The 16,991-nt window shown below is 38.5% G+C and overlaps 1 protein-coding gene across 1 annotated transcript in view; it reads right to left on the minus strand.

Moving 5' to 3' along the window:
* Positions 1 to 16,991, minus strand: part of CPNE4 (copine 4) — a 182,320-nt gene that overhangs the window by 76,361 nt on the left and 88,968 nt on the right. Inside the window, exons 5-6 of the mRNA XM_062567862.1 lie at positions 12,011 to 12,094; positions 10,552 to 10,641 (exon numbers count right to left, since the gene is read on the minus strand). Coding sequence (XP_062423846.1) covers positions 10,552 to 10,641; positions 12,011 to 12,094 — 174 coding nt within the window. The remainder of the gene's footprint in view (positions 1 to 10,551; positions 10,642 to 12,010; positions 12,095 to 16,991) is intronic.

Below are 16,991 nucleotides of genomic sequence, written 5' to 3' on the forward strand. Positions count from 1 at the left end.
ACACGAATGGCGTAAGGATTGCTACACTGCAGTTGGCCTAAATCAGTAAGAAACCCTGAAGAGTGTAATAGTAGGGGCTGCCATACGGACACTTCAAAGTAGAGAGTGATAACAGAACACTTCCTCCTGGGCTTCCTAAAATACACTTGCTGCACTGTTTTCTGTAAGCAAACTGTTCAAATAACCCCAGGGTCACAAGTGGACAAGCAAGGCTTGATTTCACATTGACTGAAGGCGACTGGGATGAAGGTGTGCCAAATTAATTGCATCCTAACATCGAATCACACTCAAGGCTCAGAGCTAGTGTTCACCAACAGTATGGTAAAAGTTCCCTGGAATGATTAAGCAGTTGCAACACATGAACAGAATAGCAACTATCCACAAATAGACAGAAGTCTTTGAGTACTAAGAGGCCTTAGTTTCTCCTAGTATTACCAAAGGGTGGACTGTGATCAGCTAAACACCTTCTCTGGGAAGTCTTATAGAGCATCACTATCCAGCACTTTCAAAATAATTTTGAGCTATAACATAAAAGATAACATGTTCCGTTTTGATTTGGTGAGACAGACAAAATATTTTTATTACAAAACTAAGCTCCATGCATTATGTAAAGTAAATATACATTATATACATACATGTACACATTACAAAATGCACAGAGCCACCTAGTTAGGGAGGAAATATTTTTGTTAAAGGGAAAAACAGCTGTGAATTATTCTAACAGAGCATATAGTAGATGATGTCACTATTTATGGAAGGAATAAGGAAGGATTTATGGAAGTGGAAATACTACATATTTCCACTACAAGATAAAGTTCATACTTTTCAAGTGACCCCTATGTACCGAGATATCTTCTAAAATATTAAAGTTTAGATACACTTAAGGGCTATTTCTGCCCTAATGTTGCCTAGAGTATCACAAACATTAATTTATAATTAGCTCCCTAAAGACACTTGCTGTAATTTTTTTCCCATAACAAATACATTATTTTGTACTGAATTTTGCTCTGCCACGTTCCCTGAAGATACTCCCATTTAAAGCAAACATATTTTATTATCTGCAATGTGTAACTATTTTTATGTTGCAGTATGTTAGCATATAAACTATAAAGATACAATTTATTAGTAGAATTTTAAGGTAAGCTGTCTATTTAAGTAGTAAAAACATAAGAGTTCATAGGAAAGAATACATTTATTACAAGATTCAACAACAAGAGAGGAATCTCAGAGTGTGTAATTTTCAATTTACACAGGGAAAAAGGTACTTGAAAAGATACCAAGGGTCTTTATAAGTTGTTTATATGTCAGACATTGTGATACTTTGCTACTTTATGAGAGTCTGGAAATGAGATTGTCTGCCAATTGCCCTTACTATTCTTTCCTGTCTAAACCGGGAGAAACAAAATAAAAAAGTATGAAGAATAGGTTACATGTTATTCTCATTTTGAATATTATGAGATACTGTAAGCCTCACAGCAAAATGTGCTGGTATTAGATTGATAGACTTTCTTCAGGATATGCAACACTTAGAATTCCCTCACTATAGCATTCAGCTGCTTTACAGGTTTACACCTAAGCCTTAATGCTGATTTGCTTTTATGAAAGCAGAGCTTCATTTTATTCTTTTAATTCAGAATTGTAGCATTTCTTTTTAAAATTCTATTGTAAGCCGCTCTGCAGGTAATACTAGGATCTGTGGAGTGTTCAGTGGATTATCAACACAGCAAATTGAAAATCATAAAGAATGTAGAGGTCATCTAATTCATCCACCTCCTCTACGCCCCTGCCCTCCAACGTGGAACTGATCCTCATTACCGGTGCTTGGCTTTGTCTCATTTGAAATGGTCCCAGCAATGGGATTTAGTATTTTATCAGCTATTGCTCTGTGAAGAACCAGACACCTCTGATCTGGATTACAGTAAGCAGCACTTATAAAATCCTCCTTTCCATTTCAGGGAATTAATACTCAGTTTCAACGATGGCTGAAGAGAGCAGACAGAGATATCCCTTCAAAACATTTTGCATACTGGTGACTTTCATAGCAAAGCTGGGGAAGGCCGTAGTTACTTGTCATGAGATGGAATGATGGAGACAGGAAGTAATTGAAAGAAAGCTCAGAATAAATACAATGTACAAATGATTTGGAAGCAACTCTCTTATTTGCAAAAGCGAAAGTGAGAAAACACTGTTCTGATCCCATAATCCACAGTAACAAACCCACAAAGTCCATCTCCTGACACAACATTTCTGTATTTTTATTGTCCTCTCTTTGCCCTTGTTTCACACACTGAATACTCTTTGCAACGTCACAGGGAAGCTCCTTCATTCTTGCCCCCAGATTTATGAAACTGTGGGCTTTGGAAAAGAAGGGGAAGTAAAATCTCCTCTTACACAGTGAATGCTGCAATTAGGCCTGTCAGAGTCACCCAAGGGAAGAGAGCAAGATGACTGTCTCTTGCTACCCTGTCAATTTTATTTGTGTGGAACAACTACTCTCCAACCTTCTTCCGCCATCTTTACCAACAGCCCAAGCCCTTGGAGGTCTGAATCATCAACTATTTTCTTTTGAACCACTGCATATCAGACGATCTCTCCCTTGTGCAATCCACTTGCACCCCTAATTGTTGTGACAACACTTGTCATTTAGACAGCTCTTTCATCTTCAAAGCACTTCATAAACATCAATTAACCAAAACTAGATTAATTAGTCTGACAATTAATTTGCCATATATCCAGCAGTTACAATAATAGAGAATAACCTAGTGCCTATTAAAGTCAATAAAACAAGCTCTTTCAACTCCAACAATAACCACATCAAACTCATGTCTTGAGTCTATTTCCCTGTCTTAAATCTTCAGTGCAATCTGGAATTTTTCTTCCCCAGCATCTTTATTGCCCTATCATGAATACAGTCGAGGAAAGAGGAGAAGGAAAATGGAACACATGAGCTGAGGTTACACACACCAGGGCTTAATCCATTTTGGTTTAATGATAGTCTTAGATCTCGCACCTGACCTGCACAGAACTTACCCAGATTGATTGGATCAGTTCTCAACATGCTCAGATGAATCAGGGTCCCAAACACACTGCTGCGATTAATGAATTCAGGAGGCACTCATATTATAAACTGATTGCTAAATTATAGTCTAACTCAAACTGATAATACAGGATGAGTAGTTGCACAAAATACCCCACAATCACTGCACACCTTGTCAAGAGGGCCACTTGAGTTTTTAATAACCAGTATAGTGTTCCTGCAACCACAGGCAGGTAGCGAAAACAAGGGGAATATGAGAGAGAAAGTGAGAGAAACATTTAAGAATGGCAGTATTCTAAATTCTCTTTATTGGAAAAGTAGATCCTAAGGTATTTATGCAAGTAGCCTCAAAGAGATTAGCCTTTACAATGTGCCCTTTATTTTTAACTTTATGAGAACTTTCAAAATAATGGATCATCTTCTCAGAAGTCAGTTTTAATATCCTTGCTCTTGTTAAGCAGTGCAAACTTACACAAATATTTCTTTTAGCTTCTATCCGATGCATTGCTTTATGTGAACTGCTGTATTAAATATAATCTCCCAATTCTTAGACTATTTTGTTTGTGATTACTTTGAGCACCAACAAGAAACTTGTAATTACCCAGAATTATCAGCTGCACGGTCTGTTTTACAAGAACATCTCTGAAAATTCACAACAAGAAAATATCCTTAAAATGCCTGTTAAATAAATACTGTTCAACCATTAAAGAAAGATTTTCACCCTCCAAGAGTGAGGCAATTATTCTACTAAAGACTGCAGGAAAACACTCTGACCTAATAAAGAAGAACTGAGACTCACTGAGAAAGTAAATTGAAAGCATCTTTAGATCCATATGAAAGACATGTAAAAGCTTGATCCCCCCTTTCCTGGTGTTTAAGATTTCACAAGAAGGACTCCATATGCAAAAACCTCTTCAGTAACATCAAGGTAAGCAAGAAGGGAATGACTGACTTCCCTGGCATTAATTTTGTGAGTAAATTCCCCACATTGTAAGGAAAATGTAGAACGGCATAGTTAATCTGAAATTACCCAGTTAAGTAAATAAACTCTAAGTCTAGCCTACATTCTAACTGGTTCTTAGTCTCAGTCTCTTTCTACATTGAATTAAAAGAATAAAGAAAAAAAGCAATAACAAATGGGTATTTTATTATGACATAGTATGAAATCCTTCAGTTCAAGCTTTCTTAATTGTTGTTTGATACTGCTTGAATTGTCCTTTGTGCCATATGCCTTTTGAAATCCTGCACAAATATTATTGCTTTTGACCATAAACCATATCCGTCTACATTAGCACTTCAAATACTATATGACAGCTAAACCATGAAAGAATAAAAGCACTAATGGATTTGTCAGAATGTATTACTTATTGCTTGTCTCTTAAGCTTTACTTGGCCTTCTTCATCGGTTCTCCTCATTTACTTTCACTGCTGGCTTTCAGAGATATTGAGTGCTTATTGAAGGATTACAGCTTATAAAATACCTGTATTAGCAGAGCTGTAGTCAAGTCTTAAAGGTCTGAAAGCTTATTGATCTAGAAAACTTTGCAGTAATAACTCATAGGATATCAGAATAATCACTGTTACTTGTTTTATCTTAATTCAGAATGGAGCAGCCATTGTATTTACAGTCCTTTAACAAACTTTTTCCCCCAGCGATCCAAAGAAATTCTTGTCATTTTGTGTGAAAGGTACAACACACTAATGAAATCAGAAAGAAACATGGTTACAGCTGTTAGAGAAAGGCCTCTCATTCAAAATACCATAACATAACCTAAGATCTGACCCTAGGAAAAAGATTAAAATTAAAGTGATTGCCTATTTCCATCCAGTACAACATCAAAATCTTTCTTGATAAGGAAAGGTAGGCTGTGGAGCTTCTTCTACTAATGTTGTAAGCAAGGACCACATTATATAACAACATCAACAAGGCAGGTAAGACACTCTGTAGACTATTAATTGATGCAAAGTGCAGATCTCTCAAGAAGACCTTATTAACAATGATCTACCATAAAAATACATTACCTATAAAAATTCACATTGAAAAGGCCAGGGTATTGCTATTTATATAGGTCTTAGTATTAAAATGGATTGAAATTCACAGCGATCTTGATGATCCTGTAATGCATCTCAATATATTGGGGCCTACAAACAGATGCAGATAGACCTCTCACCAGAAAACCAAACATATAATCCGTGTGCAAAGAGTAGTAGCTACTCCAACAAATCCAATGGCTAGAACCAAGGAAGTCAACAGGACATACGGAAGAATGGGGAGGAATGGCAGAACTAGACTTTAACCTCACTAGAAATGAACAACAAAAGGCAACCTTCCCATGGTTACCCAAAGGTAGTTTACCTTTTCTATACAATAATGTCTCAGGGCTTCATGTTGCAAAGAACCGTTCACACATATGGAGGCCTTATCACCTCCTGATGTGAGTAGTGCTCAGTGGTGCTGGTACCAGTCATAGCTGCACATACATGCATAAACATCAGGAGGATCAGGGCCATATTCTGTACTCTGTTCTAGGCAAGGATGAAGCAATAAACAAACTGACAACAATGATGCAGTCTCAGCATAAAGGAATGATTTTTGAAAGGCAGGCAAGTGTCTAATGGACATTCTTGTTTTGAAAATTTCCCCTCTGCTGGTGAGGGATAGAAAGGATGTTCTAAATAGGCATGACAGGTGCTTCCCTTTCCTTGCAGCTTCTTCTGCTACTTCACCCGTAGCTATCTTTTTCTTCTATGCCCCCTCCTTTTTCCTTCAGAACAGAATTTCTTCCAGTGAGGTTCTCCCCACAATCTCAGCAGAAGATACTCTTACTCTATGCCATGTGTACCACGTGGTCTGCACTCTAAGGCACCTTGTTAGATGTTTATTCATTGAGTATTACATTAAATTATATCTAAACAAAAATATACTGTTTTTCCATGTACATTACCACAATTCACATAAAACAAGAAGAAGCTACAACTATTAGAATGGATGGAAAGTAGATTATAGCCCTCACTCGGTTTTGTCAGTAATAACCCATGTAAACTGAAGCTAGTATTTACATATTAGAAAGGCAATTCAGTACTTTTTGGGTCAAAGAGGTATTTCGTTCACTTCAACATGTACAAACAGTTGGTACTCTTAGCATTAAAAGAAGTTATGACTAGCACTGAAGTGTGACGACTTCTCAGGTGGTTTCAATGTCTGAGAAGAAAAGCTCAGCAGGTTCATAAATCCAATGTATCATTTTCATAATAAAACCCAGAGCAGAAATAATTGCAGTAAAGTTTTACAAGGCATCCTGAGAGGAATAAAAAAAATAACTGCTCTCTGCATCACAGCTAAATAAAGCAAAATTAGATTTTTTTTTAAAACCCCTCAAGGAATTCAAATTAGCAGACTTTGTAAAAGATGCTGACAGAAGACTTTTTAAGGCAGACCCTAATTACTGGTTGCTTTGATTTTAGTGACCTTGCACATCTTATCTTTTTAAACAGACATTTTTAACTGTAAAGTTTCAAATGCCCAGATAGCACAAAGGCTGCTTTGGGTGCAAGACTTACAAAGGACAAACTTCTCTAAGTTAAATTGCATTGTTTTAGTGTATTTTTGTAATGTTAATCCCCATTCCTCATAACATAAATTAAACCGCTAAACTCAGGACACATGTAATTTCAATGGCAGAGAGGAAAGGCCAAGGCTTCAGAGCTCAAAAAGACCCTGCAGAGTTGCACGTGTGGAGCATGAGGCAGCCGAGGGAAGTGATCGGTGCAATGTGCTTGTGTTTAAGGTCTCCCTCCATTTGCAGAATTTACACAAACTGACATTTTCCCTCTAAGCATCTCTTAAACTGCCTCTTAAAACCTTAACTTAGATAATGCCTTCTAGAGTATGTCAAAGAGAAACAGTTGCTACAGGCACAAAACTATCCAGCCTTAGGCAATTACTGTGCAGTGATCAGACAGTCCTGGTGAGAAGCTGGTGCTCAGCAAGGCAACTGGAGTACACTGAAAGTCTCCATATCAAATACTGCTCAGGGAATTCTCCCAACGCTTAGCAGTAACATATTGCTGTATACTTTATGAAGTGAAACAAAGCATTTAAAGTCAGATTTTCAAAAATACGGTAGTCTGAAGAGTAGAATGCTTAGTCAATGTAAAAGCACAAATGTTCGTACAGTGCTAAATCCTTCAGGAACCCTTCACCTCTCTAAATCTTGTAATTTCCATTCTTCTTTCCTTGCTGCCATCAAATTCCTAAATTATAGCCCACACAGAAAGCAAACAGAATTGTCATCAGAAAAGTACTATACGATACCTGTTAAACACTACTGATTTTGGGGTTCCTCTGTAAGAACAGGAGCATCTTAAATCCACCAAAAGGGTAAGGGGACTGAATTTTAAAGACGCTTCAAACCTCATTCTTATTTTAAAACTACAATTAATTTTAATATATTTCCACACTCATTAGTGATCTGGTGCACACCCCACTCCATAGAGCTTTTCTGTGAACATCTAAACTGCAGTCTTGGGCAAATACTAAGACATTTAAATCAGGGCCTGCAAATACTTGCATAGCCAAATGAAAACATATACTCTCTGAGAAAAGGAAAAAATTCTTCAGAACCAGGCCGATTTGAACATTGTTAATAGGTTCATAAAGTCCATTTTTTTCCTGGTTCTCTTCTTCCCCCTTCATTCATTCATTCCTTCACTCAGCTTTTTCCTCCTCCTCTGTACAGGTAGTCCCAATGGATGACTCTTGTTCTCTTCACTTCTCTCTCCGTCTTATCTTTTGGCAGTATCATCTACAAACACAAATTCAAGTACTGTCTCTGCTCGTAACTAAAAGATCTCCCTTCATTATTCCCTGACCCATTTTCTGCCCAATCTTAAACCTCAGCATGTTTTTCTGACACATTCTCACCTCAGTCTCAAAGCAGTTAAAGCACATTGCCCTCTCCAGAACCATGGTCCTCTGTCCTCAGGGACTTGCTGCTTGCCCTGATGTTCTAGGCATCATATTTCATTTGCATTTCTTCCTAAATGCCTAACTGATCTAAAAGGCCACATATACACAATGTGGCAAAGGCATTGGCTTGTCATTTGAGCAGCAAAAGTATGACCATCTCTAGTCCCAAACCTGTATGGTCACATTACTATGAGACCATATTACTAATTTCAATTTAAGCCAGCTCAAGAAGCAGACTCTATAAGGACAGGCACAACTGAGTGCTGATGCTCTAAGTGGCTGTGGGATCCATGCTGGACTAGGTGGCCTGGGATCTTGTGCTCAGAGAAAGGCAAGGTGCAACTTTCTGCATCTGTTGCATATGGCATACCCTCAGAGTGTCTGCTACATAAGACGAATAAAGTGTCTGTCACGCTGCATCTTTTCTCCAGTATCTCAGCATCTCACATTTTGAGTATAGCATGTTCTTTAGCATTGACACATTCAGCTTTTGACCACCTTTCATTCTCACAGAATGCTGCAGTAGAATGAATATTCCCACCCGCTGCTTTAACCACATCATCTCTCTCTAGACATCCAAACAGTGGATTGCCCTTCAAACTACATCAAACAAGAATTGTTTGCCCTCCCTTTCCAAGCCTTTCACAGTCCACCCCACTCAAAAGTAAAAGCTCAACTCCCAGCTCTGTCTGAGCTATGATGTGAGCTCAATATCCAAACAACCATACTCCGCACTTTCATCAGAGCTGCACTTTAACATAAAGCAGGAGCCCAATCTTCAGAGGCACCAATCATGGTATCACTCATTGTCCTTGACTGTCCTTTGAGCCTGTCATTTTGCTACCTCCGGACAGCTGCTTTTCTTATTCTCCCTCTCCTGAAGATTTACACTGCTTACACAACACAGGGTGATTTGCTTGTCTTCTGTGTTTTCGGTAACTAACACATTGATATTTATAAAATTATAACCTCCCAGGATAACAGTCATTATCCTGACACTTCACATTACTGTCATCCTATACATGCTACATTAAGTAACTCCTCCACATCTCTTCATTTGCCTTAGAAGTTCTCTTTAGCCAATACTGTTAATTTTGCTTACTGTATAAAATGGAGGCAATTCTTTTCCCACAGCTCATTTTCTATTTCATCAGCTATGAGTCTGTATCAATCTCACTGGATGAGCCAAACACAACTGTTTATACCATTTACCAGCTAAAGGACAGATGGAAAGATCTTCTGCAACTGCTTCGCTGAATCACTTGAGGTGCTCAGCTTCCTTCCCATCGCTCAGATGCATCTATCACAAATATCTTTTCTGCTCTTCTAATCATCCTGTACTCCATCCACTTCGACCTTTATTTTCCCTTGCTAACTTATTTCATTCTTTTCTCAACTTTCTTCATTCTTTTCGTGCTTCTTTTTACCTTGGACTCATCTTACCATCATTTAACGTCTGCCCAGAAATGCAACGGGGGACACAAAAAAGATACATACAGCTGCCACTCACATCTCTGCCTTCCTGGTGTATCTACTGTACCACACAAAGGTATATACACAAACACCATGTCTGCAACACTGCTGTTTGGAAATAGTGCTGATTTTGCGAAGCCAATACATCACAGTCAACATGACCGTCTCCTTTTCCACCCATTTCCCTTCTCCTTTTTCCACCCATTTGTGGCATGCATTGTAATATGTCCCAGACAGAAATGTGACATTTTATTTTCTCTACTTGCAGAGCACCTCCTGCAGTTTGTAATGAGGGAAAAATAACAATACAGAACATTACACAGCTATAATGATGCAAGAAGAAAGGTTTGCAGGGAAAAGGATTTTTTTTTATTAGATAATTTGGTAAGAGCAGAGGAAAAAAAAGACAATTTGGGGGGTCCAAAGTCTTTTCATTAGATCTGAAAGGCTGAATAGAGGTTGGGAATAGTGCTTTTATTTAACATTCTTTAATTAGTCTTAAAGTTAAACCTGATTAGAAGATCTGAAAAATTGAGTTCTGCCTTGATTTAACCTAAATTAGCCACAAAAAGAGAGATTTTTCTGCCAGCGCCCAAGCATCAGTCTTTATGACGACTAGTAACAGTGTCATTACTATGGCACATGTCTCTCTGTGGCCAGCCCATTCTTCGTATGGTAACAGACCTCATAATTCAGTACTTTTCTGGCAGAGGATGTCCAGGCACAAAAGCAAGGAATCAGTAGCTAAAACGATGGCAAGGTTGCCGCTTCCCTTGAATATACTTTCACCAGATGAATGATGCTGGTTTAAATTATTCAGCTGATTGGCACAAACAGCCCCATCACTTTTTCAGGTTACTGAAAGAAGTATAGAGAATTATCTACTCATTACAATGGCTTACCCACTTCTGTGCACCACAATTTGATTGTGGTAATCATAAAACTGCTGTAAGATCATCATCTCTGCCAAAGAAGACAGCAGTGCAGAGTAGCAATCTTTAATTCAAAAAAAAGAGACAAAGTTTTGTTTTCTACAAGTAAAACTATTCAAACAGTAGGAACAGCTTCTGACCTTCAGTCTGCGGTCCTGGTCTCCACTGCACAGAGAATTTACAGACACTTTAAAGGTCTTCCAGGCTGGATTTAAGTTATTCATCACAACCTAGAAGTGAAAAGAAATGAAGGGAAGCCATAACATTTGCACATTTCTAAGCAGAGTGTTCAGCAAAAACCATGATTTTCAATACAGTACATTCTCTGGAAAGAGAAAAACATAGAGCTCAGCTGGAGGTTTGCAGAATGACATGCACGGGGTATCTGCACTGAAGTGGCCTGCAGCTTCTAACACAGCTGCTTTAGAAAGCCCCAGAAAGAAGCACAGGTGAGGGAATGGATCTGTGCACAGGGCGCACTGCAGTGACTGTTCTAGCACCGTCACACCTCAGTGGGAGCCCAACTCACAAAAAGAAGGCTGTGAGATACTCCCCTGAACTGGAGAGTACGGAAAGGGTGCAGATGGACTGGGCAATGGGGATGTGCATCAGTTTAGGGATTGGTTCTTAGCTGGCAGCAAAACTTTATGGTATCTGTACCAGACAGATATATATCCCTGCATATCTGTTGCAGCTCCATCCTATACTCCTAACTGCTGCTTTTTAAGATAGTGCCAATCATTGCCATGGAGGCAGTAATGAAATTGTGATAGAGGTGTAGTGAGAACACCTATGGAAGATCTGGCGAGGAGTCAGTGACTGGCAGAGTACATGGCAGCAGGCCCAGTGTGTGAAACTACACACTGACAAAATTCCCATCAGGGCCAGGCATCTATATTCTGTTTTGTCAACAACATCTAACTGCTTCCTGGACAGTAGCTGCTCAAGGTCAGCACAGCTGAGATAAAGATATATTTCTAGTAGATTTAAGGAGCCCTTGCAAACAATGAGTCAAGTCCAGCCTGGGTGTCCAACCCAGACGTCCAGCCCATGCTTCCAGCAGCCTCCCATTAGCAACTCTACCTTGAGCTTCCTGAGGTTCCCCATGCAGTTTGGGGTATAAAAGTCCTTTATTAAATCTATACTGCTTAACCCCCTATGAACCTTGAGTGTCTCTACACCGGTATCCGACCCTCTCCTGCCCACCTTGTGGTCACAATAACAAACAACTGAAAAGTACCCAGATTACAAACCTTTTGATCACCAGCAACCTGGGAGGAGGCAGGGAAGATACTATATAGTATCAATGTAAAAATATGATACCATCTGCAACATGATTTGGGACAAATGTAATATATATAAATACTCTCCTTCAAATTGAAGAATGTTCTGCCAGTTTAATTAAACTTCGGCTTCAATATCACTCTCACTCTTGTGTAAGTCAAGACCTGATGCTCATTAGTCAATAATTACACAAGACATAGAAGTGCTGTTTAATGTGGATACTTGCAATGCCCGTTGTGACACAGGAAGCAAAACTGTTCCTTATGACAGCCCACCTGTGTGTCCTTGGAAAGTAAATCCAGTGCAATTCCTTACCTCAGTCCTGTGAACAAGCTGTTGGGTTGCATCATCATTCATCCGGAAAATCTCCAGAAAAGGATCAGATTTGCTGAAAAAATCCTAAAATAAAATACAGAACAAGTTATTCTTAAGACAACTTCTTTGAGTTTTTCATGCACACTGAATCTGTGCTTCCCTGACTGCTAATGAAAAAGCAGAGACAAGTGGGGTTTCAGAGAGACCTCTTGGTGTCCCTCAGCAATATTTCATTCTTATCCTTGTTCCACAAGGACTTCTATGTGCTGCTGTTGTTCTCAGTTTGGCTATTCAACCATGGTAGGCAGAACTGTAAAACGAGGTTTTACTTTCTTTTCCCTTCTTACTTCCAGTCTAGATTCCTGCATTTTAGCTCCTTCATCCTCCTAGCTCATTTCTTTCTGCCCTCCATACCTGTTTGGTCTTTTGACATCAGTCTTATCATGCTAGGCCCTTTGAACTGTTCTATAGTGGAGCTGAAATTCATGCTATCCATCCACCCTCTCAAGTTAATTGGCCAAGATATTGTGCTGCTATTAGTTAATGTAAGCACTGGCAAGATGGATTACAGAAGACTAGAGAACCTCCAATATTTCTCTAGGATGTAAAAATGTGGCCCATATTGAGAAGACAAGCAGAGCAAGAGACTGCAGAAAAATTACTTTAAGTTTAGTTACTTATTGCACCAGTTTTGCATCCACTTGAGCTGAGTGTTCTTATACAACTCTAAATTAAGTTGCTTTCTACAGTACAGCTGCAGTTTGGCTACAGCCTCTTTAGTTTCAACAACATACTGTCTTCTCTGGGCACACTGGCTGGGGGGAGTAAAGGTTGCTGGGTTTTAGCCCTCCACAGCTGGAAGGGGGAAGCTGGCTAATTCAAATTTCTAACTGCACAATGCAGCAAGAGCAGGACTCAAGGAGCCAGTAGATTTTCTGCAACCAATCTGGACTCCTTTTTTTTCCCCGCTTTTTCTTCAGAAAAGCCACATGACTAACTTAACAGGTGTAAACATTATTGTTCTCTGTAGGCCACAGCCCAAACCACAGAATTCCATGCAGTCTGGGGAAATAAATTCTGTTTGCTCTCCTGATGTTTCTATACAAGTGTTACTGTAAAAATGATTGTATTATGAGTAGTTCTACCATTTTATCCCCACAAAATGCCCATCATACTTATTCTTGACTAGCTAGGTTGCTTTGGACACAGGACAACTTTGGATAATTTGTTAGGCAATGTCTGGGCACATTGGTTTTGTCAGATTTGTTGTCAAGGCATTGTTACTACTCCATAACTGCAAACAGCAACCAAAGAAATCAGGGCTTTGAGAAAACATCTGAATTTGAATGTTTGGGGAATGCAATAAGTCTGTAGAGACCAAGAAGCCTTGTGCAAGATTCGAGCAACTTATGGTCTTCCCCAACCCCTACAGATGAGATTTATCAATACTGCTGTGCCAAGAGTGTTGTTTTGTAAATGATCCATTTCTTTTTCTGCTACAGAAAACGTAATAGGATGTTTAGAAATGGGTGCGAAGCACGTGTGTTAAATCACAGGGAGCTGGAACATTAACAACAAAGCTGAATGTTTGCCCATTTACTCCAATCACAGGGTTACAGTTTGTGAAGAATCAGCAGAAACTCCAAAAAAGTCTGTAACTCAGGAGACTACCACAATGCCCTTATGTAGATTTAGTATCTGGACTCCATTCAGCTCCTTAAACTGACAGTATGTAGGGGGCTTTGGTTACCAAATTCTTCCAGATTCCCACATAGCAGAGAGGCCAAGCAGAAAGTAAGGGATCTAGCTCAATCAGTGAAACCAAACTCCAGAGTGCATAGGGTTAGAAAAGATTGAGCTGCCTCTTCATACCCACAAATTTGTTGTTTAAAGTTTGGTAAAAGTTTAACATTAACAGATTCTTTATGAAACTCAAGTTTGATTATGAAAATTATCTAAAAGAAAACACCTGAGAATGATACATCTAAAGAATTTCCTTTGCAGTGCTTAAAACTCAGAAAGGAAACAAAGATTTTCTGAAATAAGACTCAGAATAAGCTATAGTGGTTTGCACTCTGTTATAGTGTTATTCCCAGCTGAATATCATGAAAACAGAAACAACAAACATCAGCACAAGTGAAGTGATATTTAATATGTGGATTTAATAACCAAGGCAATATCACTTAAAGGAAAAGGTTTTAACTCTGGCTACTGGCTTATACCATTCCCCTCAATGCAAAAAAAACCCACTACTTTCCAGATATACAAACCAAAACTCCTTCAATATTAAAGATGTTTCATAACAACTCAAAACTGATATGCTGAAGAAATATTTTATTTCAGAATTATTGTTTTCAAAGCTTTTTCATTGTTACTCTGAATCTAACAGCTTTATTTCATATGAACATCTTCTGAAAGAAGAATAGCAGCAATAAATGTTTAATGTTTTGATATTTTAATAATGTTTAAATGATTAATGTAATGCATTTATTAGTGGTATAATACACATTGTTCTTTCAGTATGTGCAGCAGTGACACAATATTAACACAAAACACCTCAATTTCTGAACACTCAGCTAGACATCTCTTTTAGTACCTTCATTTTCAGAGTATGACACTAAAAATCAGTTTGGGGTTCAAATCAAATGTCTCTCAGAAAGGAGCTGAAGCAGCCAAAAATCACTAATCAAATTTGAAAATTCTCCAGTAGCAAAGTGCAACGTTCCAGGATATTTTTAGTACTTTGGTACAAGGAAAATATAAAACAAAGTGGTAATAGCTTATATTTTACAGACATTTGCTGGAGAATCTTTCCCAACCCATGATAAGTATCTTCCTCAGAACAAAGAAAGCCGTTTGCCTGCCTCAGTGCTCAAAACCTGTTACAGCTATGACAAAAATGTAGCCGCTTGTTATGATAATTGTAACATAGCTATTAATGCAATACAACCTTTCCAAAAGATATTGTTCCATTATGAAGTGTTCTCAGTGGATCTCTTGAAACAAAGGTTTGCCATCTGAGCTGATTAGGCTTCAATAACATAGGAAAATGTAGTTACATCTTCCAATCAAGCAACACTAAAACTATAACCTTTATGTCTGCAAAGTCAGTTAAGTAAAGGAAATAATCATATCTGTGACTTTCCTCTGATTTTATATTTAATGTTTCAGCCACTCCTGCAGCAAAAATCAACTAGGCTTTTCTTGTTTTATGGCTTCCCTACAACTCTTGCATTTTTATGAGGGGTAATAAAGAAACAATCAAACCTACACTGCCTGTTAAATTACAGTAACAAATTTTGTTTAATCTGCCAAAAATGTGTTGTTTACTTTTTTTTCTCACTGAGAGTATTTCTTTTAATAAGAAGTATCAAAAAAACATGTTTTAAGGGAATGACTTAGTTAGAGCTACCACCATTATTGATGGACAATTCTGTTCTTCATAGCATCTTCTCTCTGTTCTTCAAAGCTACTTGCACACTGACTGGAGAACACAGAAGTCCTCAGTCCCAGGTGGTCAGGGAGCAACCCAGAGCTGGTCAACAGTAAATACTGACAACGGGCTGTATTTAAAAGCGTATCCCTATGTGGAGCACAGGCATCACATTCGGGGTGTCTCTGGTTCCAGGACCCCCTTTCAAAGAGTTTTCCTCTGAGGGGTGGAGAAAGAAAATTCTTCTCTTTTCAAGGCTCCACTGATGGTATGGATGGAAAAAAAAAAAAAAAAAAAAAAAAAAAAAAAAAAAAAACACTTCTCTTTTCTCCTCAAGGCACATTCACCCTCTTTATCCAAAAGTTGTGAAGGATTAGGATTCAACTTGTTTTCTGCCACCCTCAGTGCAATCCTGCTGCCAGCCAGTGACTTCTGCGATTACAAAGGTGACCCTGCATTGCAGAGCCTGAATGATCGCTCCCACACACTTCTTCCTTCCTTCAGGAGACACCCAGGCCAGCCACAGACCTCACTCTGCTTCTCTGATGTGACCTTCTCTCTACCCAGCTCTTCACCACTCTGAGTAGTGAAAGTCATGCAAAATTCTGCTTAGGATTTCAGAAGATTGGCTCCTCTTAGTTCTCCGATGGATTTTTTTTGACCTTTATGTGACCTCAGGGCACTCATCCTTTCTTACCAATGGCTGAACTATGCAATTCCAAGTAATTTCAAGCCTTAATAACAATAATTATTAATAGTCCCTTAAGCCCATTAATGTCAAAGTTCATTATAAGTCATACAAAAAAACATAAGCCTCTTATAAATGAAGTGAGCAAAAGTTTGGCAAGTTTAGAGCTATATCTCTAGCTTGAACTAATTGACAGACCTCTTTCAACTGTAATAGACTTCCAGTGACTTTTGTCAGCTGAAGAAAGGATTTTTGACTCAGATAACACATGGTGAGTCACTGCCTGGGTTGCACATAGCCCTGTCCAGGAAATGTTTATTAGATGAAGCCCACCTAGACTAAACATGTTAAAATGGCAAGAGTCACGATGTTCTTGTAATGTTTCCTAATCATACTCCTTAATTTATACTCATAAATAAAAGTGTTTCAACCCCATAAAGAAATGTGTTCCAACATCGCTCTAAAGCTATTGCCCAGACAACCCTATCCTAGTGCAGAAGCATACTCTGGAAGTATCCTTTTAATTAATATTAACAAGAGCTATAAGCAAGTAACCGTATTTACACCAGACTACATTTATATTTGTGACAAAGAAAAGCAATGGTGAAGTCTTTTTATGTAGCACATTTCCTTTCCTTTTTCTAGATGTGACAGCATGTGGATCAGGAAAACACTCATTGGTAGCTTTGGAAATCCAAGTCTAAAAACGGCCGTCTAAGGAGAGCTTGCTAAATCTACTTTTTAACATCTAAATAAATTAACGTGATTTGGAATCACTAAGAATCCAGCATCTCTGAAGGAAGGAGTAATTCATATTTCAGATAAGAAATAATTTGAGGTCCCGATCATTTACGGTCCTG

Source organism: Rhea pennata, chromosome 2 (genome assembly GCF_028389875.1).
Source record: "Rhea pennata isolate bPtePen1 chromosome 2, bPtePen1.pri, whole genome shotgun sequence".
Lineage (NCBI taxonomy): Eukaryota > Metazoa > Chordata > Aves > Rheiformes > Rheidae > Rhea > Rhea pennata.